This window comes from Puma concolor, chromosome A3 (assembly GCF_028749965.1).
Source record: "Puma concolor isolate L17-30 chromosome A3, mPumCon1.1.hap2, whole genome shotgun sequence".
Classification (NCBI taxonomy): domain Eukaryota; kingdom Metazoa; phylum Chordata; class Mammalia; order Carnivora; family Felidae; genus Puma; species Puma concolor.
Window position 1 is genome coordinate 111,818,138 of NC_141669.1, and position 26,527 is coordinate 111,844,664.

Below are 26,527 nucleotides of genomic sequence, written 5' to 3' on the forward strand. Positions count from 1 at the left end.
GCATCGGTGTGAGATAGCAAAGGCTTCAGTAACACTTCTAATGTCGGGCACCGGCTGGTTCAGTCAGTTAAGTATCCGACTCTTGGTTTCAGCTCAGGTCATGAGCTCAGTTTGTGGGTTCAAGCCCCGCATCGGGCTCTGCACTGATAGTGTGAAGCCTGCTTGGGATTCTCTCTCTCTCTCTCTCTCTCTCTCTCTCTCTTTCTGCCCCTTCCCAGGCTCACACTCTCTCTCTCAAAATAAATAAATAAACTTAAAAAATAGTATTTTTAATGTTTTAATTTTAAGTTAGTTGGTAGGTTCACAGGTGTACGTTGATCATTATGCCTCAGAATTTCTATCTTGTTATATTTTTCTTCTGTATGTATTATATGGGACACAATAACTTGGTTATTTTTTCAAATGGATCAAATATTTACATGTAGGGGCGCCTGGGTGGCACAGTCGGTTAAGCCTCCGACTTCAGCCAGGTCACGATCTCGCGGTCCGTGAGTTCGAGCCCCGCGTCGGGCTCTGGGCTGATGGCTCAGAGCCTGGAGCCTGTTTCCGATTCTGTGTCTCCCTCTCTCTCTGCCCCTCCCCCGTTCATGCTCTGTCTCTCTCTGTCCCAAAAATAAATAAACGTTGAAAAAAAAATAAAAAAAAAAATTTACATGTAAACAATGAAACCATAAAGGTACCAGGAGAAACCATAGGATACATTTTTAAAAATAATTTTAGTGTGACAGAGGCCTTTCTAACGATGACAAAAATCCAGAGCACTTAAAAGATTGAGGCATTGGGCAAGTTTCGTCATAAGAAGTTACAAGATAACAATCAACTAGAAAGAAAAAAGAGCGACACATGCAAAGGGCTAATTTCCTTAACATATACTCCTACAAATCAATAACGAAAGCCAATCCTTCATAGAAAAATACACAAAGGGGGTGCCTGGGTGGCTCTGTCAGTTAAGCGTCCCACTTCGGCTCCGGTCACGATCTCGTGGCTCATGGGTCTGAGCCCCACATCGGGCTCTGTGTTGACAGCTCAGAGCCTGGAGCCTGTTTCGGATTCTATGTCTCCCTCTCTCTGCCCCTCCCCCGCTTGTGCCCTGTCTGTCTCTCTCAAAAATACATAATAGACATTAAAAATTTTTTTTTAAAAAGAAAAAGAAACAAAGGATATGGACAGATAGTCCACAGAAAAGGAAATACAAATAGACTTTAGATACCTGAAACCATGTTCAACCTCAGAGTGACAGAAATGAAATTCACCAGGATATCCCAATACACTTTGCTGACACAGAAAGATTTAAAAAATATATATACATATAGTGACCACTGCTTGTTGCATTTTTCAACCCCAAGATCACTTGCCTTTACTCCCTGAAGATTTTACTGCTGCATCACTACACATACTCTTGGACAATGATCCTGTCATAACTCTTGGTGGTTTCATTATCAATATAGATAGATAGTTCTTCCAAGACATTCTCCTCTGCATTCCGTGAGCATCACTCCTCCAGTGACCTTGTCTCTACCTTCCCTTGGCCACATCTTACTGATAAATGTAATCCCTGAATAATCCTACCTACGGACAACCCACGGTCTCACCATCTTCTAACCTCCAGCTCAACCCCTTTCTGGTACCTCAACTCCAAAAAATTGTTTTGCCCCATCACAGAACCTGCATGTCCTGTATCTTGCTTTCTCTTCACCCGCCCATATTCCTCTCCCTATCTAGCTTAAATCCCTGGTTCCATTTTCGTAAACACCCTTTGCATACTCTTTTCGCTCTCTTGCCCTCTCGGGTTTCAATACACTCACCTGGCAACCCCCTAATTCTGCTTCTACGCAACCGCTTACCTGTTCTGCACCTGCCCTCTCATGTAGTTTAGCGTGGCTGGAGAAATTTCTCACTTATGACCATAAACCTGAGGCAGGCCCTTTGTAGCTGCTTGGTAATCACATGACGTTTCCGTGGTTCACTCATCCTCCTGGACAACTATTTCATGCCCTAGTGTCTCCTTCTCCATCCTTATCCTCCACTGTTGACCTTGCTTCCCCTTACACTGAGAAAACAAAGCAATCAGGAAAGAAGATGTCCTGATTTGCCCACTTCCGGGTCCAGGCTCTCTGACTTCCTTGCTCTGTCCATTGAGAACTGCCTGTGTTCCCAGCTAAACCAGTCCTCCACCCATGCATGGGATCTCATGCCCTCTGCTGACTAAAGGACATGGCTTCAGCAATTTCCACCTCTCTCTCTCCTGTAGCATCGTTTCCCCCTTTCCTACTGGGTTCTCTCTTCAGCATATGAAGACGCTGTATTTTTTTCTTGACCTTTTCATTTCTCTGATTTCTTTATTTTAATTTTTAAGAAATGTTTATTTTGGGGCACATGGCTGGCTCTGTTGATTGAGCATCCGGCTTCGGCTCAGGTCTTGATCTCACAGGCGAGTTCGAGCCCCACAACAGGTGAGTTCGAGCCCTGCAACAGGCTCTGTGCTGACAGCTCAGAGACCGGAGCCTGCTTTGGATTCTGTGTCTCCCTCTCTCTCTGCCCGTCTCCCGCTCTCTCTCTCTCTCTCTCTCTCAAAAATAAACGTTAAAAAAAAGTATTTTATTTACTTACTTTGAGAGAGAGAGAGAGAGAGAAAGAGTGCAGGTATGCATATGTGAGAGCAGGGGAGGGGCAGAGACAGAGGAAGAGAGAGAATCCCAAGCAGTGAGATTCTGAGCAGAGAAGCCTGCCCCAGGCTTGATCCCACCAACCGCCAGATCATGACCTGAAATCAGCCAACAGTTGGTCACTTAGCCGACTGGGCCACCTAGGCGCCCTTCTGATCCCTTTAGAGCAAAACCAGAGTTCCTCTGTTCACTGCCTCTAGCCTCTCTTCTCCCGTTCTCAGACACCCTCCTAACAGACTTCTGCCCCTCCACTCTATTGGAATAGCTCTTGTTCAGGTCACCGATGTCCCCCTCATTGCTAAATGTAATGGTCAATTCTTAGTCTCCATGAGATCATGACCTAAGTGGAAATCAAGAGCTAGCTGCTGACTGAGCCACACAGGTGTCCCTGGAATGTTTTCTTATCCAGACTTCTAGGACATTCCACTCCTCCGACTTTCCTTGTACTGCCTTGGCTGCTGCTTTTCATTCTCCTTCGCTGGCTCTGCATCTCCATGACCTGTAAACACTGGATAGCCCAGATTCAGTTCTTGGACCTCTTCTATTTTCATTCAGCATTGATTCTCTTAACGACTTCATTCATTCATTCATTCATTCATTCAGATTTCTATCTGCAGCCTGGACCTTTCCCTTGAGATCCATCATCATGTTTTCAGCTGCTTATCAACCCCCCTGGACATTTAACAAACATCTTAACACCAAACTCCTGACCTCTCTCCTCCCAAACCCACTCATTCTGAAATCTCTCCTCAGGAAATAGGAACTCTGTCCTTCCGGGCTGATCAGCTCAGAAATCTTGGATGTCTTTAACTCCCCTCTCTCTGTGTCACTTTGTCTCTCCTCCCGTAACAGATCCTGTCAGCTCTGCCTATGAAATTTATCCAACCACTTCCTGCCTAACACCCCGTCTATAACAGCCTCCGCTTACTCTCACCTGGATAACTGTACTGGCTTCATAACTCAACTCTCTGCCTCCCCCGTTGCCTCCTACAGGTCATCTGCAACACACGAGTCAGAGTGATCTTGCTAAAATATAAATCAGGTCATCTCATTCCCCTCCCAAGCCTCTCCTGCCTGCCCCCTATCCCCCGCCCATGGCTTCCATGCCATTCAGAATAAAAGCCAAAGTCCTTATAATGATCTATATGCAACCTACAAGGCCCTGTCTGCATGGTCTTGCCTGCCTCCTCCCCCACCCACTGGTTCTCTGACACCACCTCCTCCCATGGTCCCTCTTCCTCCGGTCACCTGTGCTTTCTCGCTCCTCCTTAAATGCATCAGGTACGCTCCTGCCAACAATATTCTTCCCCTGGATTCAAACACGGCTCACTCCCTTACTTCCTTCAGGCCTTGGCTCAAATGTCATCTTTTCAGTGAGGCTTTCCTTAAATACTCTAAAACTGCAATACCCCCTTCCTGGGCACTCTCTGATCTTTCATGACGTTTGCTTTTTCTCCTTAGCCGTTACCACCATCTAAGATAATATCCATTTCACTCATTCAGTTCGTGTCCACCTCCCCTGCTAGATCATAAGCCCATAAACACAAGCATTTTTGTCTGTTTCAGTCGCTGCTTAATCCACAGAATATGGAAGAGACCCTGGCACAGAGTGAATATTAAAAAATGTATATTTGTTGAATGAATAAACAACATATTTAATTGGCCAGAGGGTGGGCAACAGGCGTTCTCAAATCTGCTGGTACGAATACCAACTGTGTAATCTCCACAGAAGGCAAATTGACAATAACTATTAAAATTACAAACGCAGGGGTGCCTGGGGAGCTCAGTCAGTTAAGCGTCTGATTTCAGCTCAGGTCATGATCTCATGGTTCATGAGTTCGAGCTCCGCATCGGGCTCTGTGCTGACAGCTCAGAGCCTGGGGCCTGCTTCAGATTCAGTGTCTCCTTCTCTCTCTGCCCCTCTTCTGCTCATGCTCTCTCTCTCAAAAATAAATAAACATTAAAAAAATTACAAATGCATATCTCCCCTGACCCAGAAGTGCTGCTTTTAAAGTATCCTTCATATAAATGCACGTACGTGCAAAGTGACACATGGAGAAAGTAAGCCCCTGCAGAATATTTTATCCCCGGAAAGGAACGAAAACAGCCAAATTGTCCAGCAATGGCAGACTATAAGAAATTATAGCTTTTCCATCCATGGAATAGTTTGCAGTAGCAAAAAAGAAGAAAGAGACTTCTTGTGTCCTGATGGAACCTCCCGGATACACACGTTTTTTAGAGATGAGAAAAGGAGCTGAAAAGTACAGTCGGTGTGCCATTATTTTCATAAACATAAAAGGAAAGGTACAAAAAGAATATGTATCTGCATTTTCTCATCTATGTGCAGACTATCTCAAGAAAGATGCCCAAGAAACTGCTAACAACGGTTGCTTGTTTGGAGGGCAATGGATGGGTGAGACGCAGAGGTGGGAGCCTTCCCCCCCCCCCCATAAACTCTTTTAAACCCGAATTTTTGCTCCTGTGAATGGTTATCTATTGAGAGGAGAATAAGGAGAATAATTCAAAAGGAAACAAAATAATTTTTAAAACATCGTGGTGGCAGCATGCATCTTTACACGCATCGCCTTGACAATCCTGTGACCGAAACCCACCAAGTATGTCCCCACTTTTCCAACGAAGGAAACAGGAGTTTAGAGACGTCAAGTCAAGCAGTGCAGGGGTAGAATGGGATGGGGGACTGGAACCCTGCTTACCCTGCCTTTCTCTTGCCAGCCCCTCAGTCCTCCCAGCCCATGTTCTGGGCTCTGGTTCACTTCCTCCGGCCCCCACCCCCCCCACCCCGGCTCCCCAGAGCGGTGCCCTTCCACAGGGACCACACTCCTAGGCCCAACCCCAGAAATCTACCACCGGGAGCTTCGCTCAGAGGCCAGGGGTGGCAGCTCCCTGGAGTCTGACAGTTCGTCTCTGCTTAGAGCCACCAACAGGAGGGTGGGTGTGCCACCATGCCCCGCGGCTGAACCCAGCCCGCCCTGGCCCCCCAGGGCCTCCAGCCTGTACCTGTCAATAATGACCGGGTCAGAGGGTGTCTCGTTCCGGTTGCCACAGCTCTTCCGGTCACAGCACCGGCTGGGGGAAGATGAGGAGAGAGGGAAGGAGGAAAGGGAGGGAAGGAGAAGGTGTGTGTATGTGTGTGTGTGTGTGTGTGTGTGTGTGTGTGTGTGTGTGTGTGTGCGTACGCGCGCACGAGTTTGCACACATGCTTCAGGATGAGGATACTGATGTCCTGTCTCTGACTATGGAATCCCTGGTCCAGGGGACTCATTCCCAGGAGCCTGGGGGAGAAGGGTCTTCGTGGGGACCTGGAAAACCCAGTCCTGAGTGCAAGGTTGGCTGGGGAACCCTTGTCCCAATGGCATGCTGCTCCTGGCGGATGCAGGAAAAGCAGGCTGCCGGCCACCTACAGGGTCTCTCCCTCTCTCTCTCTCTCTCTCTCTCTGGACACTTTTTATACACATAGAAAAGAGCTCAAATTGGAAGCATGCAGCTCATAAATTTTCAAAAAGTGAACCCACCCATGCAACCAGCACCCAGACCAAATGTGACGATGTGATCAGAGCCCCAGAAACCCCCTCATGCCTCTTCCTTGTCACTACTCTTCCCAAAGGTCGCCAGTGTCCCAACCAGATTTTTGAATACTATTCTCTTCTCCATGCATGAAGAACTGCCTCTCAGGACCCTGTATGACTGGCATCTCTGGAGGAGACCCTGCCTAGAAATGCCAAGCTCTGGGGTAACGAGGGAAGGGGAGCCAAGAGCTGTGCCCCCCCCCCGCCACCACCCTGCCCCCCCTCCCCACCCCGCTGAGGGAGCACCCTGAGGTTCACCTAGGAAGCAGCAAAGTTTCCTCTCTCTAGCTCCTGAGCTAATCCGGGAGGCCCAACCCTGCTCCCCCCTCCCCCCAGCAAGCCTCCCCTGAGCTTTATTAGTTAAGCTTTCCAGTGGTGGCAGGAGGCCTCTCTTACAAAAACACTTGGCGAAGCCACATAAACAGGCCAGGCTAATGGGGCCTCAAGGACCCTCTCTTCAGCCAGCACTGTGCTCAAGGGCCTCCCTCCTCCCTCACCGCCTTCCCCCACCCGGCTTCCCTAGGGAGCTGCGAGGAGGAGGAGGGGGGTGACAGTGGTCAGGGGCAGGGCCTGGTGGGGACTGAGGGGCAAGGTGCAAGTGACCCAAACCTTCTCACCTGCACATGATCTCATGAGTGAGCAGCACTCGGCACATTTCGGGGTTCTTGTCCTGCCCCTCATAGATGATGGCCTGGGGGGAGAGGGGGAGCGCACAGGCTCGAGGGGAAGGAGGCTCCTCTCAAGTCCAAGTGGAGGGAAGAGATGAGCCCTGCCCCCAGGGAAGATCATGCCCTCCAACTTGCTCTGGGCCTCTGGGGCGCCCAAGAAGGCAAAGCAGGAGCTGGGATCTGGGCCAAACCAGGACCACCACAGTGGGGGGCGGGATGGGCTAGAGTGTCACGAGGTTGGTCTACAGATTCTGGTTGTCCGCAGGCCGCGCTTTCCAGAGCCAGCTCTGTTTGAGGCTGGGGATGTCCCCAGACCACAAGGACCAAGGTCAAGTTGTTGGTGGGGTAGACACACTCTTTTCTCCACTGTTTCCATGCCCCTAGTGGACCTCTGCCTCCTGCTCAGAGGCACTGTCCCTCTGGGCTCTCCGTATCGTGTCCTCAGCCCAGGGCCGTGTGTCCCCCTTGCACTGTTCTATCAGCCTCCCCATGGGTCCCTTAGCATCTGCTCTGCCCCGAAGCAGGGAGTGAGAGCTTCATAAACCGCAGCTCTGGTTTCCCACTTTCTAACCCTCTGCGCCTCCCGGCCAGCCCTCACTTCTGGGGTCCCTGTCTCTCTGGACCTCCTCCAACCCCTTCCACATTTGTCCCTTGCACGGTCCCATTTGCCACACTGCCTGGTCTGCCTCCCACACCGCGGTAACCGCAGGCTTTCTAGAAATAAACCACTTCTTCCTCTGCCTGGGGATTGGGTGGAGGCTACTTGAAGACTGTGGGAAAGCGCGTCTCCACCTTGCATTCCAGGCCACTGACTGGCCCATTTGTGACACAACCCTGCTCCTTACCAGCACTCACAACTTCTCTGAAGAAGCCCTGAGTCTTGGGGCCCTGCCTTTGGCAGGATCCACAGGGATTTACTCAGATTTCAATTTCCCCAAGCTCCTTATGCTGGCCTCTGAGCCTCCTGTGACCTTCTACGGCAGCAAGGCACCAAGGATCTGCAGTAGAAGCTCTGGGGTCCCACCTGGTCCCCTTTCCTGGACCAGTGCTCCCATCCCCCAGCTGTGGTTAGTGTAGTCTCAACTTTCTCTTGAGAGTTGCCCTCAGCACATAGGAGCTGCCTAGCCTGGAAATGTCTCAAAAGTTACACTCTCCCCTTGGGAGTGGTCCGCAGCCAACGACTGACTGATACAGGGTACAGAATCCTGGCCTCCTTGCCTCGAGGGGGCGCAACTCGGGTGCCATTCCATCTCTAGAGCTCCCTGCGGATCGGGCTGAGGCTAGACTCCAGCTGGGACCACGTCCTTGCTGAGCCCCGCTCAGCCTTCTCTGTCCTGCTTCCTTCTCTCCCCTTCTCCTGAGTGCTTCTCCACTGCTCCCCAATAAAGCCCATGCACCTGAATGCTCCTCTAGGCTGGGCTTCTAGGGGAGGCAACCTAAGAGCCTTTGTACAAATATTACCTTCTTCCAGATTGCAGGGCAAGGCCGTGCACACCCTCCTGCCGTGTGGGGGCTGGACCAGTGGGGAAGAGCAGCATGGGGGAGACGGGGGCAGGGATGAGGATTCACACTCAAATGGGGTCCGAGAGGAGGGCGGGATGGGCCTGAGCATCCCCTGGGCTGGCTCACCTGCTTGGACATGGAGTCAATGAGGCGCACATAGAGGTCCTGCTCCGTCCGAAGTCCTAAGGGTGGGGAGGTGGAGAGGGCTTGCTGGGGCCTCCGATGACGCCACACCCTCCCCGCCTGGAGCCAGGCCCTCCTCCGCCGGAGCCGGAGGAATGGGGCCTTCTACGTCACACAAGGTTCGGGGATCCTAGACCTCCTCTGGGCGTCACTCACCATTGTTATACACCAATCGGAGGCGGTAATGGATCCCGTTGTTTGTCTTTTCAGCCCCAGGTTCCTGCAGGGACAAGATGGGGAGGATGCTTAGTGTTCACGTGGATCCTCCAGCCTCCCCTCAACCCCCCCACCCCCACCTCATCCCACGCCCTCTCCCTCCCTTCCATCCATTCCACCCCCCTCTCTGCCCGCCCCTTCACGGGCTATCCATTCAACTGCCCAGTGGGAGGGGGTTCCGGGAAGCCCTCCCTCCCCACCCCATGCTCTGGCCCACGAGCCTCTCACACGGTCCTTTTCCACGAAATCGATGAAGGCTGTGCGCTCCACCTCCACGGGCTGCCCCTGCCGGTCATACATGGCCAGCACGAAGTGGAAGAAGTTGGATTTCCTGAGGTTGGAGGGGGGCTGCTTCTCAAAATGTGCGCGTGCCAGGCCCACGCCACTGCGAGGAGGAAAGGAGCTGGAAAACCACCGGAAGTGCCCTCCGGAGAGAAAGACCCCATCGCCTCCGACCAGGAAGGTGAGCTGGTCAGGACATGGGTCTGACATGGCAAGAGTCTAGGCAAGAAATTAGATTGGATGGGCCCATTCCATCCTTGCCTTTGCCAGAGATCTCAGTTCTAGACAGGGCTCCCCAGACGGCGGTCACCCTAGCCTGCTCTGCTGGCGACAAGTGTCACAGCAGGCAGCAGTGGAGGCAGGTTTTCCCCTGGGCCCCACATTTTGAAAGGCTGATCTCTAACCACATATATGAGCGGCCAATCTAACTGACCAGAGGCACCTGTGACTGCCCTTTAGAGCATCAGGGGGCAGCTAGGAGGTTCTGGAACAAACAACCCACTGTACCCCAGCCCGTGACATTAAACTGGTGCAGGACCACTAATCTGCCCAGCCCACAACCTGGACTATGTCTGAAGGCAGGGGGTGTCCTAGGGACCTGCCTTCACACTTTGGGAAAGATACACGCTGGTTCCCTTGGGCAGAAGGACCTTCTGGTCTAGCCTTGCCCAGACTTTCTCCTGGCTCATCCGAAACGATTCCTAGAAGCAAGGCCTGGGTGAGAGCAGAGGGAAAACAAAGGCCCTATTCATCAAGTATTTCCTCAGCCTCAACGACGTACCAAGCACTGGACGCATGGCACTGAGTGGGGCCAGAATTAAATGCCTGGAAGGGAGGGAAGACAGATACAGAGAGCTATAGCACAAGGCACAGTGGTGGGTACTCCCCAAAAGATGTTATTATGCAAAAAATCTATAGAGGCAAATCACTTCTGTCTGTGAGAGGTGAGGGAAAGCCTTCACGGAGACGGTGGCTGTTCCCCTGGTTCTTGAGGAGTGACTAGGAGCTCGACAGTTGCAGCAGGCCAAGGGGCAGAACAAACAGCATGAGAAATGGTTGTAGGTGTGAGGGTTGGTGTCACTGGACCAGATTTTAGATTTCTAGATTTTTTTTTAACGTTTATTTATTTTTGAGACAGAGCATGAACAGGGGAGGGTCAGAGAGAGAGAGGGAGACACAGAATCTGAAACAGGCTCCAGGCTCTGAGCTGTCAGCACAGGGCCCGACGCGGGGCTCGAACTCACGGACCGCGAGATCGTGACCTGAGCCGAAGTTGGATGCTTAACCGACCGAGCCACCCAGGCGCCCCTAGATTTCTAGATTTTAGAAAGTGAAGTGAAGAGAAGAAAAGTTGCATTGGTAGTGCCAGACTGCGGAGACACAAAAACCAGGCCATGGAGTTTAGACTTTCTCCTCCGGGCCACTCTTAAAAAGAGTGTTCCTTGGGTCTCTCGTAGCTTCAGATCCTCCTTCCAGAAAAGGTGGCTGTGGCCACAGTCACCGGGAAATGAGGCTTCGTGGCGTGCGCAAGTGTATGTGGGGGGCCCTGGGACACCCTCCGGGAATGGACCTTACTTGACTTGGCTCAGGCTGGCGTTCCCGCCTGTGGTAGCCAAGATGGTGCCCCATGATTCCCTCCTCCTGGCATTCGCGCCCTTGTGTAGTCCCCTCCCAGACTGTATCGGGGTTGGTCTGTGTGGCCAATAGGATGCAGCACAAATGAGAGCATATGATTTCCAAGGTTAGGTCATAAAAGACACGGTGGCTTCTGCCTTGTTCTGTTGGATCAGCCACCCAGGGCAAAGCTGGCTGCCATCTTGTGAGGACACTCAAGCAGCCATGTGGAAGGTCTACATGGAGAAGACCCAAGGTCTTCTCCCAGCCCTCAGCTTGCCAGCAGCGTGAATGAGCCACATTGGAAGAAGATCTACGAGCCCCAGCAAAGCCTTCAGATGACTGCAGCCTCATAAGAAGCCCTGAGCTGCTCCCTGATTTCTGACTCTGAGAAACTGTGTGAGATAATGGATGTTGAGGGATGTAGTTTGATAAATACAAGGAAAGGCCACCAGAAGGTTCTGAAGCCAGGCAGGGCTTAGAAGATGATGCCTGTGGGGAGGGTGCAGTGGGGTGGGAAAGAGAAGCTGCCCCAGGGATGCGGATAGGATGAGGGTGATGGTGCTGGGATATTCATGCAAAACCATAATATCTGGGATATCCTGGCTTGAGAGCCTCGTTATGTTTTTACTCATATATATTCAGGATTTTTTTTAATGTTTATTTATTTTGAGAGAGAGCGAGGGCACTGTGCACACAAGCACACAGAAGGTGGGGAGGGGTGGGGCAGAGACGGAGGGAGAGAAAGAATCCCAAGCAGAATCTGTGCTGTCAGTGCAAAGCCCTATGTGGGGCTCGAGCCCAGATCCCACGAACCATGAGATCATGACCTGAACCGAAATCAAGAGTCGGACGCTTAACCCACTGAGGCACCAAGGCGCCCTTCCTTCTACATACTATAGTAAATACAGTGAAAGGACCAGTGTTCTACCTCCTCAAGCCTACTTGAGAGCTTCACCGTTCCATGTGAAATGCTGATTTCAGGGGCGCCTGGGTGGCACAGTCCGTTAAGCGTCCGGCTTCAGCCAGGTCACGATCTCGCGGTCCGTGAGTTCGAGCCCCGCGTCGGGCTCTGGGCTGATGGCTCCGAGCCTGGAGCCTGTTTCCGATTCTGTGTCTCCCTCTCTCTCTGCCCCTCCCCCGTTCATGCTCTGTCTCTCTCTGTCCCAAAAATAAATAAACGTTGAAAAAAAAAAAAAAAAAGAAACGCTGATTTCAGAGGCAGAAATGATGGTCTTCTTTCTCTCTGATCAAGGAGTTGGAGGAGGGCCACCCACACCTTCTCTTCCTCACCAACCACTTGTCCCTTTCTGCAGGGATGTTCCCCCTCCAGCTTCCCATTTCCTCAGCCTTCTCCTCCCCTCCCTTTCAGGCTGCCGGTCCTTTCAAGTCCTGGCCTTGACCCTCCTGCTTCCCATTTGCCAGAAGCAGGGATGCCCGAAGAGCTTTGATCACAGCAGGTCCTTGATTACTGTTGATGCATATGCTAATGAGGCAGCAACCCTGACCCCAGGACCAGTTTAGGGGTGGTGGGAGGAGGTGCTCCCAGGGTCAGGTTCCAGGACCACCTGAGGGGAGAAAAGGCAGAAGGGTGGGCTTGTGGAGCCCTCCCCCATCACTGTGCCCTTTATTCCGTCAGCTAGCCTAGGGAAGGTGTCTAGAAGGCTCTCAGGCAGCAGGGATGGAAGGTCCAAGGAGAGGGGCCTTAACAGACAAGGGGTGGATGCCGAGCAATAACGCAATCCCCTAGACCACTCAGTGTACCCTTTCTTCACAGACACCCCTGCACTTCCAGGCCAAGAGTAAATCAATGATGTTGGCATGCGTCTCTCTCATCCATCCCTCTTGGCAAATGTCAGTCAGTCCCGGGTCCTGGCTGCCTGCCAGCTCCTGCCAGGCTTCTAAGGACCAGACCTAGGAAGTCTGGCCCAAGTCCCAAGCCAAACTCCCTTCACGGGGCTGCCCTCCATCCAAGAGGGGATTCCTGGGGAGAGAGGTCAGGAAACCCAGGGAGAGAGAAGAGAGCAGGTCCTTCTGTCCCCTGCCTGGGGCCTGCGTACCAGCACCCAGTGCTGCCAGCTGGGGGACACGGAGCAGCTGCACTGCCTCACGCACCTGTGCCCTACCCCAAAGTGGGGTCAGGCTCAGTTCCGTTCCTGGGGCGGCCCAGCACCGTCGTCCCTTCCCCACCTTGCTTAGCAGGTCTGAGGCACCCGCCTCTTCCCTGGCTCACAGACATCCAGGCAAAACAGTGGGACAGGTGGCTAGTTTACAGCTCCCGACAGGATTACTATCAGGTGAACAAGGACAGAACAATATGAGGAACAGCTCCAGCCCCCTGCAGACCCGGTGGGGACCGCAGAGTGGGCGAGACCCCTGCTGGGCACACCCAGGGCTCGCTCCTGGTCTGTGAGTGTCTGCAGTTCACCCTGCTCATACTCTGGCTGGACATGTGAGAGGGTCAAGGTGAAATAGAATACGTTTTACTTTAAAGGCATTCCGGTATTTCCTATGAGCAAGAGACAGAGAATGACATAAGGGTCAGCACATCAGCAAGAACGTGAGGTAGGTCTGGACTATCCTTCCTTCTCCTTCCTGGCCCTCCCCCTGCACCCTGCACCCCCAACATGCAGGAGGTGACCAATCAACATCCCGAAGTGGGAGTGCAAGCCCCAAAGGGAGAGGGGTGGGAGGGGTAAGGAGAGACTTTTGCTCTTGTAATGAGGAAACAAACCAAGATGAAAGAACACAAAGGAAGAAAAGAGAGATTGGCTCAAACTCAGAAAACAGACATGGGGGGGCAGGGGTGCAGAGAGGTCTGAGAGCCCCTGCTGGGTGCAGGTGGGCTACCGGTGGGAGGTGGGGCCACTGTCCGCTCTCTTACTGGCTTAGAGACAGACGGATGTGGATGAAGGCCAATGTCTCTGATTCTGTGGTCTCCAAGATGGGGTTGCCCAAGACCGCCACCGGGATGCGGGGAGAAACTACAGGCATGTCTCTGGCTATGAATCCTTTATCTACAAGAAAGAAGGGCAGCAGGAGTAGAGTCCCTGAAGTCTGGAGAGGCAAGGCTTCAAAGGCAAACAGTGATTCCAGGAAGCACTTGGCCAGGCTGGGGAATGAGACAGGGAAAGGCACTCCCTAAAGGGTGCCTTATCAACAAGTTACTGCCCTGGGCAACTGCAGCTCAGGCGGCTGGGAGCTCTGGAAACAGTCTAGAACAGGTGCTGCAGAGTTATCTGCCGGAGGGCTGGAGGAAGGAGCTGGGGTAGTCATCCACCAACTTCAGCCATTGGCTGAGGGCTCCCGGGGCAGCGTTTCTAAGGTACTTTGCGGCCTGGCGCGCAAGCGGGCAGAGCGGGCCCTGGCAGCCTGCGGAGGTTCCGGGAGGCAGATGCCGGCAGGGGAAGCAGACCCTTTACCAAGGGTCCGGAGGGGGTTTGGGTGGGGTACCAACTACCAGCCATCGGGAGGCCCGCGGTGTGTGGGAAGCCAGGAAAATTACAGCCCAAGGGACTGAGTGCAACTTGGCGGATAGGCCTAAAACCTGGCTCACCTGGTGCATGTGTTGCCGGAGCCTATAATTCAGAGACATTTCGTTCACTTAGCATCGTTAGTGCACAGAGCATGCCGCATGGGCGCCTTTTTCAGATAAACGCAGCTGAGTGACGAAAACAGCCACGTCGATCACTTTTGTGAGGCTCCAGAAAGAATTACCTATCTCCTGGCTTTCTTCAAAAGACTGTTCTCAACAAAATGTTCAGAACAGTTTCCTGTCGACTCTGGAGTGGGCTGAGGTGGCGGGGCATTTGCTCTTGTACTCAAGACCCCGGATGTGGGGGGACAAAGGGCCCGTTTTCGTATTTCTGCCAGGGCCCACTTTGCCCCCTTGCCAGCTTCTGTTCTGGAAACAGCCCGGAAGTTAAAGGCGGCTGGGACAGAAGAGCTCTGGTTGGTGCGGCTCCGTTAGGGTCTGAGGACACCTGCTTTGTAGCAGGCAGGGATGCACGTGGGCTTCCTGAGCAATGTGCAGGAAATCCAGGTTCAAGCTGACCCCAAGGACAACCTGACCCTCACAGCCGGGGCCATTCAGGTGGCCTGTGCTTTAAAGCACGTGGGGGATGCGTGCGGGGACACGCTGGGGGCTGCAGAGTTGTCTGGCTGCTGTTGCTGGGGCCACAGCGGCCCCCTGGAGATGCTCCTTGGCCAGGCTGAGCGGGGTGCACCCTTCTCCAGGCAGCTGCTGGACCCCGCGACAGCTTTCCAGGGCAGAGAGCATCTCACAGTCTCAGCTGTCTCCTCGGGAGGTCACCTGGGGCTCCTTACGTCCTTGACTACACGCTTATAATAAACACGAGCAATCTAAAACAAGCCTCCCAAACCCTCAGAGGACGAGGGGCCGAGGCTGGAGTTTGGCGTCCCCCCAGAGACACCTCCTCCCGCCTCCCCCCCACTTGTGCCCGCCTGGACAGGCCGAAGTTCTGAGCAATGTCTTGGCTTGGGCCTGATCCACCTTGGAATCTGGGGAGCTGGGGAAATGGGGACAAGCCCCGAAGGCATCTGTAACGGCGGGGGGGGGGGGGTTGCTTTTAACCTGCCCTCCCCCAGGAGGTGTGGAACAAAAAGCATGTCTCCTGTATCTCATCCTTTTGCCCCCCTTTCCCTAAAGTCTCTGCTAATCGCAGTTCTTCTTTTCCCCATCCTGGCACCACCGCATGGGTCTCTCCTTTCTCTGCGTCCTCTCTTCCTCCAAGTGTCCCGCTGGCCCTGCTCCCTGCAGGCCCCCACCTCCCCGGGGCCCCTTGGGACTGCTGATAACCATCACGCTGGGGCTGGCACAGGATCTGTTGGCTGCGCCCTGCCCGGCCCACCATGCCCAGAGCCCAGATGTGCCACCAAACAGGAAGATAAAAGCGGCAGCTCACGGGGGCGCACACACCTGGACGGTGTGGGCACCGGGAGGACCCCGAGGCTCTGAACCGTGTCCAGAGGGGTCTGCGGGAGCGGATGCTTTGGGGCTGCTTCGTATCCCCTGCTCCCACTGCCCCATTCCACTGCTTCACATCCCCATTCCCGCTGCGGCATCGGCTGGGCTCACCTGCCACGGGAAGATGTCTCAACCACCGGGGGTCCCCCAGTGAGGGGGTGGGAGGGAAGGGGTCTCACTGGCCAGCTCTCCCACCCTTCCTCTTGCCCACCCTTCCAGCTGTAGGGCTGCCCACCCTGCTTCTCTCTGCCCACTCCCTCGCCACCCACCCACAGGCCTGCCTGCCAGGTCCCAGGCTGAGGAGCGGCTATTAATTATTAAAGCAAACAAAAGCATTTCCTAGCAGGGAGGCCAGGCTGCAGCTGCTTACAGGAAAGGCAGCCCCAGCTGGCTTCCCTCTCAGGGCCTGCCTGTGTGCTGGGACCAGCTCAAGGCGGAGGGCGGGTTTGGGTCTCGCAGGGGTCTCCCTGGGCTGCCGCCGGGGCCGCGCACCTCAGCAAGAGGACGTGGTCTGCAGGGTCATCCGGGGCACACGGGCTGGGGCTGGGACCTGCGGCTTGGAGATGAAGTCACAGCGCTGGCCAGGGATCTTTGCGCAGAGCTCCCCACTGAGAAGTTCCTGCCAGCCCTCTGCACCCAACTTCCCTTCCCTCCCCTGTTGCCTCTCCAGGGCAAGGGCATGGAGCCCCTCTTTTCTCCCTACCCCTCTTCTGCTCAGGACTTCCTTCCTCTTGGCAGAGAGCCTCCCTTACCCATCTGGGCAGGTCCTGGGCCTTCTCCACCCCTCCCTTCTGTACAATTTGGCTGTCCCAGTACCCGGTTCCTGGACTCAGGTGGATCTTGGAGTCCACCGACGTGGAGAGGGGAGCCCAGCAGAAAGGGATTTGGGAACTTTCTAACATCCACTCCTGTGTCCTTCAGCAGATCCTCGTTGGCCCCCCTGCTGACTGCTCTAGCCTGTCCTGGTGCTGAGGACACCAGGATGAACAAGCCACTATCCTGGCCCTAAAGGAAGGCACAGGCTGGAGGCGCACAGGCTGACTGATACTGCGGCCAGTATCCTTAGGCAGCACTAAGAACTGAGGTCTGGGTGGGAGGGCGCAAATGGAGGAGGTGCTGGGGTGAGGGGTGGTCCCCGAGACCATAAGACTTTATTTAGTGGGTTTTGTGCATGCTGGGGCCAGGGGAACTGTTTCAAGAGGCGTTGTTAGATGCCATGTATCAGGTCAAGGGCTCCAAGGGAGTTTGGGGCCAGAGGGAGATGAGCCTTGAGTGCTGAATACCTGGGAGGAAGTAGGGGTGACTGAAGGTTTTAACTGGAGAGGAACAGAGTGGAGAAAAGTTCTTTGGAAATATTGCTCTGGTCCCCCCAGGGCATGGTAGATGATTTGGTTGGGGGGGGTGAGAGACTGGGGCTGGAGCAGTCGGCTAGGAGGCTGAGGTGGGGGGGGGGGAGGGAGGTTAACCTTCAAACCTGGGAGGAAAGACGCGGAGGGCAAGGGAGTGCTACTGTTAAAAGTTGACCTCTGACAGTGAGGAAACGTCTAGAAGCCTTGACAATCAGGGGGCTGTGGGGCAAAGGCATCAAGGACACTGTCAGATCCCAAGCAGCCTTGGGGAAGAGTGCTCCTGGGCACGTTTCCCAGAGGTGCGACGGGGCGGAGCTGGGCAGAGGTTGAAGAGGCAGGGGCAGAGAAAGGAAGGTTGGTTGTTGCTGTTTCAGGAGGGAAAGACCAGAGCAGAGGACTGACTGGGGACCAAGACACAAACTGGAGAGACGACGGGCCGCTGTTAGAAGAATGAGGAGAAAGGTTCAGCGTGCTCCCCTGTGGAAGGAGGGGGGCCAGAGTCCCCCAAATGGGGGCAGGGCCTCCCAGTCTGTGCCCTGAGGCCCAGAAGTCTCTGGACTTGCAGAGAAGGAGCCCAGGCCTGAAGAAATGCCCCCTCGCCAAACTGGGGAAGCCTACTGAGTCCCAGCAATGTGGCCCTGGGGACTCAGACTGGACACCTCAGTGCCACTCAAGAATGCCCGCGTGCAGATGACACCCCTGCTGGTCAGATCCCCTGGCAAAGGGCCTCATCCTTGCACTTCTGTAACTACACAGGCTACAAGTGCACTGCCTCCTTGTGCATCTGCTTCCCCCTCATCAAATCTGCTGGCTCGAGACAGATGCAGAGGGGCAGGTGGGAGAGAAATAAGGGACTTACACCCCCGAGGCCCCACTGGACCTCTTCACCCACTCTTACAAGGAGCTCTCACCACAGCCGATGGTGGAGAAAAAGAGGGAGCCCCCATTAAGAAACGGACCCCCTCAAATTAAATAAAAAACCAGAACCAACAGAAAAACAGGCAGGATACAGAATTGTATACACAGCCCGGGGGGGCGGGGGGAATGTGAATGGGAAAAAAGATGGGAAGGAAATACACTAAAACGTTAACGGTTGTTGTATTAGAAAAGGTGGGTTTTGGTTTGCTACTTACCCATTTTTCTGAAATATAGTTATATCATGAGGAAAGCTATGTAAATTAATTCATCGGCAAGACCCTCTCCTCTTGAAGAGATGAGTTCCAGAGAGAGCCGCCCCCCCCCCACCCCACCACCCAGCACTCCCTCCGACAATCAGGAAAGGACAGGGGTGCAGAAACACAGGGTTCAGTTCACACATGAAACAAGGTGTGTGTCTGTAAGGGCTGAGGTTCGGGTTGGTGTCCCCTGAACAGGCTTGGGGATGTGAATGTTGGGGCAGGGTGCCAGACCTGCTCTGCCCTGGCACCCCCCCTCCCCCCCATCAGAATCCCCTCAGGCTGCTGGACAAGTAGCTGTTCAGACCCCTGGGAAGCCCAGCTCCCAAGTGCCCTGGAGGTGTGCAGAGGCAGCACCTCCCTAGTCCCAACCACTGAGAACTCCCGGCAGGAGAGCTAACATCCCCCTCCCAGCCCCAACACACACGCACCGCCCACAAGCAGGGGCACAACAAGTCCGCGGTCCAGGTGTTACGAGGAACAGGTCAACAAACCCTTTAAACTTCCTTCCCAAATCCAGGAGTCCATTCCCCACCCAGGCCCCCTGCCCATACTCCTGCAAAGGCGTCAGAGGAGATGGGCATGGGTGCTGGGTTCCCAGGGACCCTCTGCCTCCCCCAGGACCACCAGGAAACCACTTTGAGGAGAAGCGGGACCTGAGCGCCCTGCCCCAGCCCCAGCCCCAGCGCCAATCATTCAAGCCAAGTCGACTGCCCACCTCGCTTCTTCCCTACTCTTCAGCCCCCAGCCGCTTCTCTGGCTCTGGCACACCCCCTCCTTCAACTCTGAGGGGCGTGGGAAAGCAGAAAGGGGGCTGGGTTTTGTGCCTTTCCTGGCAGAGAGCCGCGGAATTGGACAAGGAGAGGCGGTGGGACTGCCCACGAAGGAGGGGTTGGCTGTTCCTTGACGGCCGGTGGCTGTGGGGCATGGCTCAGGGACAGCAGGCAGCGGGGATACCTTCTACTCTAGAGCCGTGGACCGCCCGGCCCCGGAGCGACAGTCAGAAACCAGAAATCAGAGCCGGGACCGCGGCAGAGGTGGCAGAAGCCCCGCCCCGGCCCGCCCCACAGCCTCAGGAGGAAGCAGAGGCACTCGGGGCAGGGTGGGCAGGAGAGCTTGCCGGCACTGTCCAGAGTTGGGGGCTCCCCCCCCCCCTCGCCCCAGCAGCTCAGCAGGCTGAGCGAAGGCGGCGCGGAGCACTCCAGCCCGAGCGCACTGGGTCGCGTCCGAGCGCTTACCTCTGCGCCGCGGTGCTGGCGTCCAGGATGCCCGCGCCCTGCATCCAGGAGCGCACCGAGCCCAGGCCGGCGGGCAGCAGCGGCTCCTCCTTCAGGTTCAGCCCGCCGCGGGGCAGAGTGTCCTGCGCGGGGAACATAAGGGCGCGCAGTCGGTGGGCGCCCCCGCCGCCGGGAATGCGGTCCCGCCGCGGCTGCGGGCGTCTCGGCTCGGCCCGACCCGACGGCACCGGGCGCCTCCGGGAGCTCAGCGCAGCGCCCAGTCCCCGCGTCTCAGTGCGCGCTCGCCTCTCGGGCGCTCCCTCGGAGAAAGCGGGTCCGCGAGCGCCGGCGCTGTCCCCTCCCCTCCCGGGGCGCGGGGCGGGGAGATGGAGGGATTCCCCCGCGGCCTGAGCGCCGGCGGGCGGACTGCGAGCGAGGCGGGGAGGGCGGGAGCGGAGCCGGCACCCGGTCCGCGCGGAGGCGCCCCAGAGGCGCGCTCTGGCGGCTGCCCAGGGCCGCGGTCGTCGGAGGGGGGGGGGGCGAGCGCCCCGGGAGCTGCCTCGGGCGAGGCGGGGGCGCGGGGCCGCCCGCCCTTTCCCCCTCACCGCCCCCACCTCCCGCCCGCCCGCGGCGCCGGCGCGGGGCGCTGATTACCATCCGGGAGGCGGAGGCTGCTGGCGCGGAGCTCGGCGGCGGCGGCGGCGGCGGCGGCGACAGCGGCGGCAGCGGCGGCAGGAGCAGCAGCAGCCGCGCGTCCCGGGGAAAGGCAGGGGCAGCGCCGGGCCAGCAGACGCCGCCGCCGCCGCCGCCGCCGGCTCCCCGCGTGCCCCGGCGCCCCGGCCCTGCCGCAGCCCCGGGCGGCAGCACCTGGAGCAGTAGCAGCAGCAGCCCGGCCGACTCCCCCCGGGGCCCGGTTCCCGCGCCGCCCCGCCGCGGCCGCCGCCGGCCGCCGCTCCCCGGGGCCTGGCCGCGGGCCCGGGCCATCCCGCCGCCGCCGCCGCCGCCGCCGCTCCCGGGGGAGCGGGAGTCGAAGGGAGGGAGCGCGGGCGGGAGGAGGGATGGCGGGAGCGGGCGGGCCCAGGGGACTGGGGGCCGGGGGAGGCGGGGGCGGGGCGGCGCGGCCGGCCGAGGGGCGGCCGGGGACGTGACATCATCGGGGGAGGAGCGGCTGGGCCCGGGCCGCCGCGGTGGGGCGGATCCTGGCGAGTCGGTCGCCGGGGCTGGGGGCTGCGGCCTGGCCGAGGCCGCGGGGAGGAACGCGGGGGACGGGCGGGCCCCGGGAGGCCCGGGGTGGGGGGCAGACTGGGCTGCGACGCGAGGGAGCCAGGCCAAAACCAGGGGAGCGCGCCACGCCGCCCTCAGAAACCTCCGCCGCCTCGGGGTCGCCGCGGGACAGAGCTCGGGCTTCTGGCCTCACCTCCCTCTCCGAGTACCCGCCGTATTCCCCGCGCTGACACCCTGTTCCTGCATTTGCTGCTCATTCCGACGCCTCCAAGCTTTTACTCTTGTTCTTTGCTCACCCTGCTGTCCTCCTTGTATTGCCCCCTGGTGAACCTGACCTCGGTGTGACCTCAGCCTAGGACTCAAAGCTCCCTCTCTCTCTTAGGCTGGGCCCCAGACAGCCGAGCGAGCGGCGTCCCTGCGCACCCCATCCCTAGGCCCCTTCCCTGGGTTGCCTAAACCTACAGCATGTTCGTTGGCGGACCGTGCCTTCCTGAAACCTCTTGATTTCTGATTGCCAGTTAGACACTGGGGACTGAGAGTTAGGACTCAGATTCCAACGCACCTCCTCTTTCTCCCCAGCGTCTTCCTTCGCGGGTTTCATTACTTTTTTCTTTCTTTGTTTTTTTTAGTTTCTGGCACAAAAATCAACTCACCCTTGTTCCCAGGAGCAGAGCCGTTTCTGCCCCTCTCCTCACACTCTGGCCTGGTGTATGCTGGCTAAGCTTTGAACAAGCCCAGAAGGAGTCCAGTACTGCCCTGCAGGGCGGCATGGGGGTGTCCTGCTCTGCCTGCGACTTGCCCTTTGCCGCCCCCCCCCCCCCCCCCCCCCCCCGCGGAATACCACTTTCCGGCCCCAGCTGACTCCCATCCTGTTGGGGGACCTCCAAGTGTGCAGTTGGTGAGCCACCCACATCGACCTAGATGAGGGGTCCCAGGGGACACTGCTGGGCCTCCTATCACCCTGGAGGCTCCCCTACCTTCTCTCTTGACTTCTCGCCTCTTCTCCATGTCTCCCTCCCCATCACCTGCAGGACCTGTGGCTCCCACCCGGACTTCTCCAGGTGTCAGCTTTTACCCCGGGTGAGATTATCAAAGGTAGGTCTCTCCCTAGGGTGAATTCTTCTGCCAGTCTCTTTCCTGACTCTAAATCCTTGCTCCTCCCAGCGTGGGCCCTGGACCACCAGCATCAGCACTACCTGGAGCTTGTTAGAAAGGCAGAATCTTAGGCGCTTCCCCGGGTCCGCTGAACCAGAACCTACAGTTTTACAAGAGCCCAGGGGACGTATGCACCCATCACGGTTGGGAAGCGTTGCTTTAGAGAAACCCTCACAGCTTTCTGCACTTGCTTCACGCCTCTCTCTGACCTTCAAACCTACCTCTGGCTCTCTACATTTCCAGCGGACAGCCTACCTCTTACTTCACGGAGAGGATCTGGGGAATGGCGGCCGGATCCTGCCTGTCTCTCTCAGCCGTTCGTGGTTTTCATCCATTCTCAGTCTTATCGCCCGTTCTGTTCTCTCCTTGCACCCCCGAAAAACATGCGGACCCAGGGACCCCCTTACTAAGTCCCATCTTCTCTACCTCCTGATGCTGCCCCATCTGGTCGTCCTTCTTTCCTCTGCTCAGACCTCCGCATTCTTAAAGGAACCCTCCCCTTGTCCCTGCCTCTCCCGCCAACATGTGCCCCTCCTGTGTCTGAGAGTCCTGGGAGCACTCCACCAAGGATGCCTCCCCAGCCCCCAGCAAGCCACTCCTAAACCCTGGCGGCCTGGCTCCCTTCCAGCTCTGCCGCTGTTTGCTCTTTTCTCAGGCCTCAGGCCCTCTGACTCCCTGTGGCACTGGGCTCTCCAGCCTCCCCACTCCCTCTGGCCAGACCACTCTGCCTCTCTTGACCCCGTGAGTGCCCCGGGTTGCTGTGCCTTGCTGCCTTCTCCCTCCTCCCTTCAGAGAGCCGGTGATCTTCCACAGCCTCAGAGGCTGTCTTGGGGACGTGATCTCCTAGTGTGGGCCTCCATCCTGCTTCCGCCAGTCCTGAATATCAGCTGGTGAGGACAGAGGCGGCCTTGACTCCCCGGGGAGGAGGGGAGCACCTGCCTCCATGGAGGGTCCCTAACGCAATAGCTCCGTCCCTGGGCCTGGGATGTGGCTGCTTCATCTCCACAAACCAGCTCCTCCTCCTGCCCCCCCCACCCCCACCCCTCTTGTCCCCCACCCCACGGCACCTCCTCCTGATGCCCATCAGGCTTGGAGCCCAGGGGTTCATCTCGGATACTTTCCTCACCCTGACCACAGCCAACTCTATGTCAGATTGTAAGGATTCCCCCTCGGGGTCCTCTTCCCTGCCCCAGTGCCCACAGTGAGTATCTTTAACAATGAAACTTATTTGTCCTCTACCGGACTCCACTCTGGCTTGGAGGAGAACTCCGCCCTTGTCTGATGCTGGCCTTCGTAGCTATCTTCCCTGCCCCCAGCTGCCCAGCCCAGTCACCCTCCATTCTCCTGCCACCACTTCCTTAGAAACTTCCAGATGTTCATGGCTCCCCAAGTAGACATTTAGGGACTTAGTTTAGGGACATTCTGAGCCCTTTGATGCCTGATCTGGATGTCCCTTGCCACTCTTCCCTCCATTCCCTTTCTGTGCTAGTCCCTTGCTTACCTGACACCAAAGATCTTACTCCTCCCCCAACACAGGCTACCACTGTCAACAGCAGGCCTTTCATCTGGCTGGTTCCTGGCCGGGGGTGGGGGGGGGGAGGGCGTGCCCTCACTGTTGCCCCACCTTTCTTCTCTGGAAGCAACAGGGTCCACGTTCCTCTTCATGATGGTTGAAGGGCTTGGCTGTTGCAGATCTTCATGGCTCTAGAAGACTCTTCCCAAAGTAGGGTTGGGATATGGGTGCTCAGAGTTAACCCGGGGCAGAAAGGGACTGTTAATGGCACTGAGCTAAGACCAGGTTGGATGGGCTCCTGACTTGTATGGGTTTCTATTATTAACCACATGGACTAGAAAGAAACCAACCAGGATGGTGTCTGAGGCTTCCCAGGTCCTGCAGCCCCAGAGAAAGGCTTCTGGGTTAGAGCCACTGCACCAAGGGGCAAGGCCTCTGGGTGATGACGGTTATCAGTTGGGCCAGTAAATGGAAGGCCAGCGAGGAAAGTCTGAGTCAGTCCTTGTGGTTGGAGGTAAGTGTCTCTGCTTTAGATCCAGCAAGTCTGTTTCTTGGAATTCCGGGTGTGTTTTTCTGTCTTGTGCTTCATGGGCACCACGGTGTGGCGGCGAGAGCCTTGTGAATGAACACTCGGTGTCACTGCAGAGTGAGTGACCTGGGCTGTAAAGATGCGGGGGCAAGTACTGGGGCCAGTACAGAAGAAGGGCCTGAGCCTGAGACCAGGACAGCATCTGTAAAGGCCAGTAGAGCTGAACGCGTGGATTTGCAGTACGGGCTTCAAGGTGGAGCACCTGGAGCACCCCAGGGGATGCAGGAGAGCAGAGCATTTTTCCTGTAGGTCTGGGCCTTAAAACAGTATTTCAAAAATCAAAACTAACTCTCTGTCTCTCTCCCTCCCCCTCCCCCCCTCCCTCTCTCCAAAAGGGGGCTGCAACACCACAGACAACCAATCCCCGGTGGTGCCTTAGGCACAAGGCTCCAGGCCAGGCTGAGTGTTGGGCCGCAGCGCCCCCTGGAGGCCCAGGAGATTCAGGCACTTGGATCCACTTCAAGGTCAAGTTTTCTGATAGGAATTAACAGAGGGACAGAATAAACATACTAAAGCATCCACTAAATACGGTTGTTCGCGTGTTCCGTGAAGAAAAAGAAAATGCCTGGGGCCATTCCAGAAGGTTTCCTTGTGGGTATGCCCCGGCTCTCAGCCTTCCTCCTGGCTGACTTCCCCTGTTGCCAGGGGAAAGACCCACACTACAGGTGTTCGTCTTGCCTTGGGATCCCTCCCACTCCCGAATCTAGGTTGAGTTACTGAGTGTTGAATAATACACAATTGGAGTCAATACTCTGGCAGAGGAGTTGAGCTCCCATCTCCAATTTCTGGGCTAAAAGACAGATTGCATGTCCCCTCAATTTTCCTGGTTGTCCACACCCCTACCAGTCACGAACCATCTCAAAGACAACTAGTCTCACCCTCATTGAGGCAGAGGAAGGGGACTGTTTTACCTGGTGCAGCAAGATGTGCTTTGTTCATCCAGAAGCTTTCAGAGAAGGCCCTGGGACCTGCAGATTTCCAAACTAATGCTGTAGCAACAGCCAACACTGTCCCTGGAGGCCTGCCCCTTAGCTACCCACAGGCAGTGGTGGAAAATCAGAAATAAAAGCATGTGTGTGTGATATATATATATTTACTTGTGGGGCAAGATCAAATTCCTTTTCTGATGGCTGTGGGGTCAACAGGAAAGGAAGCCATCGTTTCTGAGATAAAGCAGGGTAGGGTAAGGGAGGAGGGGAGGGGAGGTGGGAAGGGGCTGTTTTTCACCTTGTCCTGGGTGAAGTGGGGAGATGGCCCGGCAAAGGCCAATTCTCCAGGAGGCTTAAGCCTCAGGGACCCTCATCCACACAGGCCCCTGCCAAGGCCCTTTGAAGGCTCCTTGCAGTGCATTCCCATGGTTATATATATAATTGTGTTTTCATAAGTTTGTATATTTCTTTAAAAATTTTTTATGTTTACTGATTTTTGAGAGAGAGAGAGAGCACAAGCAGGAGGGGCAGAGAGAGAGGGAGACACAGAATCTGAAGCAGGCTCCAGGCTCCGAGCTGTCAGCACAGAGCCGGATGTGGAGCTCGAACTCATGAATCGTGACATCATGACCTGAGCTGAAGTGGGACGTTTAACCGACTGGGCGCCCCAGTTTGTATTTTTCTTCTGAAAGAGCAAAATCCCCTTTGGTTTTATGAGCTTCAGGCTCCCCTGAACCTACATCTTCCCATAGGACCTGGAGCTGGGTAGGAACTGTGCAGGTAGATGATTATAAAGGCCTAAACTAAGGCAGATCAAGGGGGAATGAGAGGAACAGAAGAGAGATATGTCTTAATGAAAAAGTGCTGTCACTTACTGACCTGTAGCTCTTGCTGATGGGGGTGGGGGGAGGTGGTTTGCCTCTTCTCTGGTGTCCATACTGTTCAGAATAGTGCCTAGCACACGAATACTTGTGTAATGAATACTTGTCTGGGAGGTACAGGTCAGGAACTCATGACTAACTAGGTATGTGGGGGTCCCACAGAGTGCTCCAAATAGATGGGCTTAGTACACCCACCACCTGTCCCCCAGCCCTGCCCTGTCACCCGGACCCATTCCTGAGGTAGAAAGCATCAAGGTCTCTCCCTTTTAACCTTCGATGGCCACTTGGCCAATGGGAGACAGGTCCTTGGAATGCACCACACAGTGAAAAGGACTTGGGGTCTGGAGACTCGAGTAGGCAATACTCTTGCCTAATTATCATTATAGTTAATATAATTAAATATTATCACCTAATTATCCTTAGCGTCAGTCACTTCCTGGGTAAGCCTGGGGTGCTGAGGGTCCATTGGTGCGATGGTTAAGTGTTTCACAACCGCCTCTCAAAAAATAAACCTGATTTGTAGCATCTGCTGATTTTCTTTTCTTCTTTTTTCAAAAAAATTTTTTAATGTTTATTTATTTTTGAAAGAGAGAGATAGCACTCGAGTGGGGGGGGGGGGGCGGTGGGCAAAGAGAGGGAGACATAGACTCTGAGGCAGGTTCCAGGCTCTGAGCGGTCAGCACAGAGCCCAGTGCAGGGCTCGAACTCATGGACCATGAGATCATGACTTGAGCCAAAGCTGGACGCTTAACCGACTGAGCCACCCAGGCGCCCCACATTTGCCAGTTT

General features: G+C 55.7%; 1 protein-coding gene and 1 long non-coding RNA gene across 4 annotated transcripts in view; one reads left to right on the forward strand and one right to left on the reverse strand.

Annotated features, from left to right (window-relative positions):
• The window catches only part of EBF4 (EBF transcription factor 4), a 60,093-nt gene extending 39,647 nt beyond the window's left edge, over positions 1-20,446 (reverse strand). For 2 of the 3 annotated variants that reach the window (XM_086701842.1, XM_086701843.1), the window contains exons 1-7: positions 20,102-20,446; positions 19,469-19,590; positions 9,052-9,208; positions 8,764-8,827; positions 8,551-8,606; positions 6,871-6,944; positions 5,685-5,753 (exon numbers count right to left, since the gene is read on the reverse strand). In XM_086701842.1, the coding sequence (XP_086557968.1) occupies positions 5,685-5,753; positions 6,871-6,944; positions 8,551-8,606; positions 8,764-8,827; positions 9,052-9,208; positions 19,469-19,590; positions 20,102-20,431 (872 nt within the window). In that variant the 5' untranslated portion in view covers positions 20,432-20,446. Of the gene's footprint in view, positions 1-5,684; positions 5,754-6,870; positions 6,945-8,550; positions 8,607-8,763; positions 8,828-9,051; positions 9,209-19,468; positions 19,621-20,101 lie in introns of those variants that run through there. The other variant, XM_086701844.1, reaches the window with a different exon arrangement.
• Positions 20,447-20,695: 249 nt separating this feature from the next.
• Positions 20,696-25,010, forward strand: LOC147582671 (uncharacterized). Its single transcript, XR_015249405.1, has 2 exons — positions 20,696-24,121; positions 24,264-25,010. It is a non-coding gene; the product is annotated as an uncharacterized LOC147582671 (long non-coding RNA).
• The last annotated feature ends 1,517 nt before the right edge of the window (positions 25,011-26,527 follow it).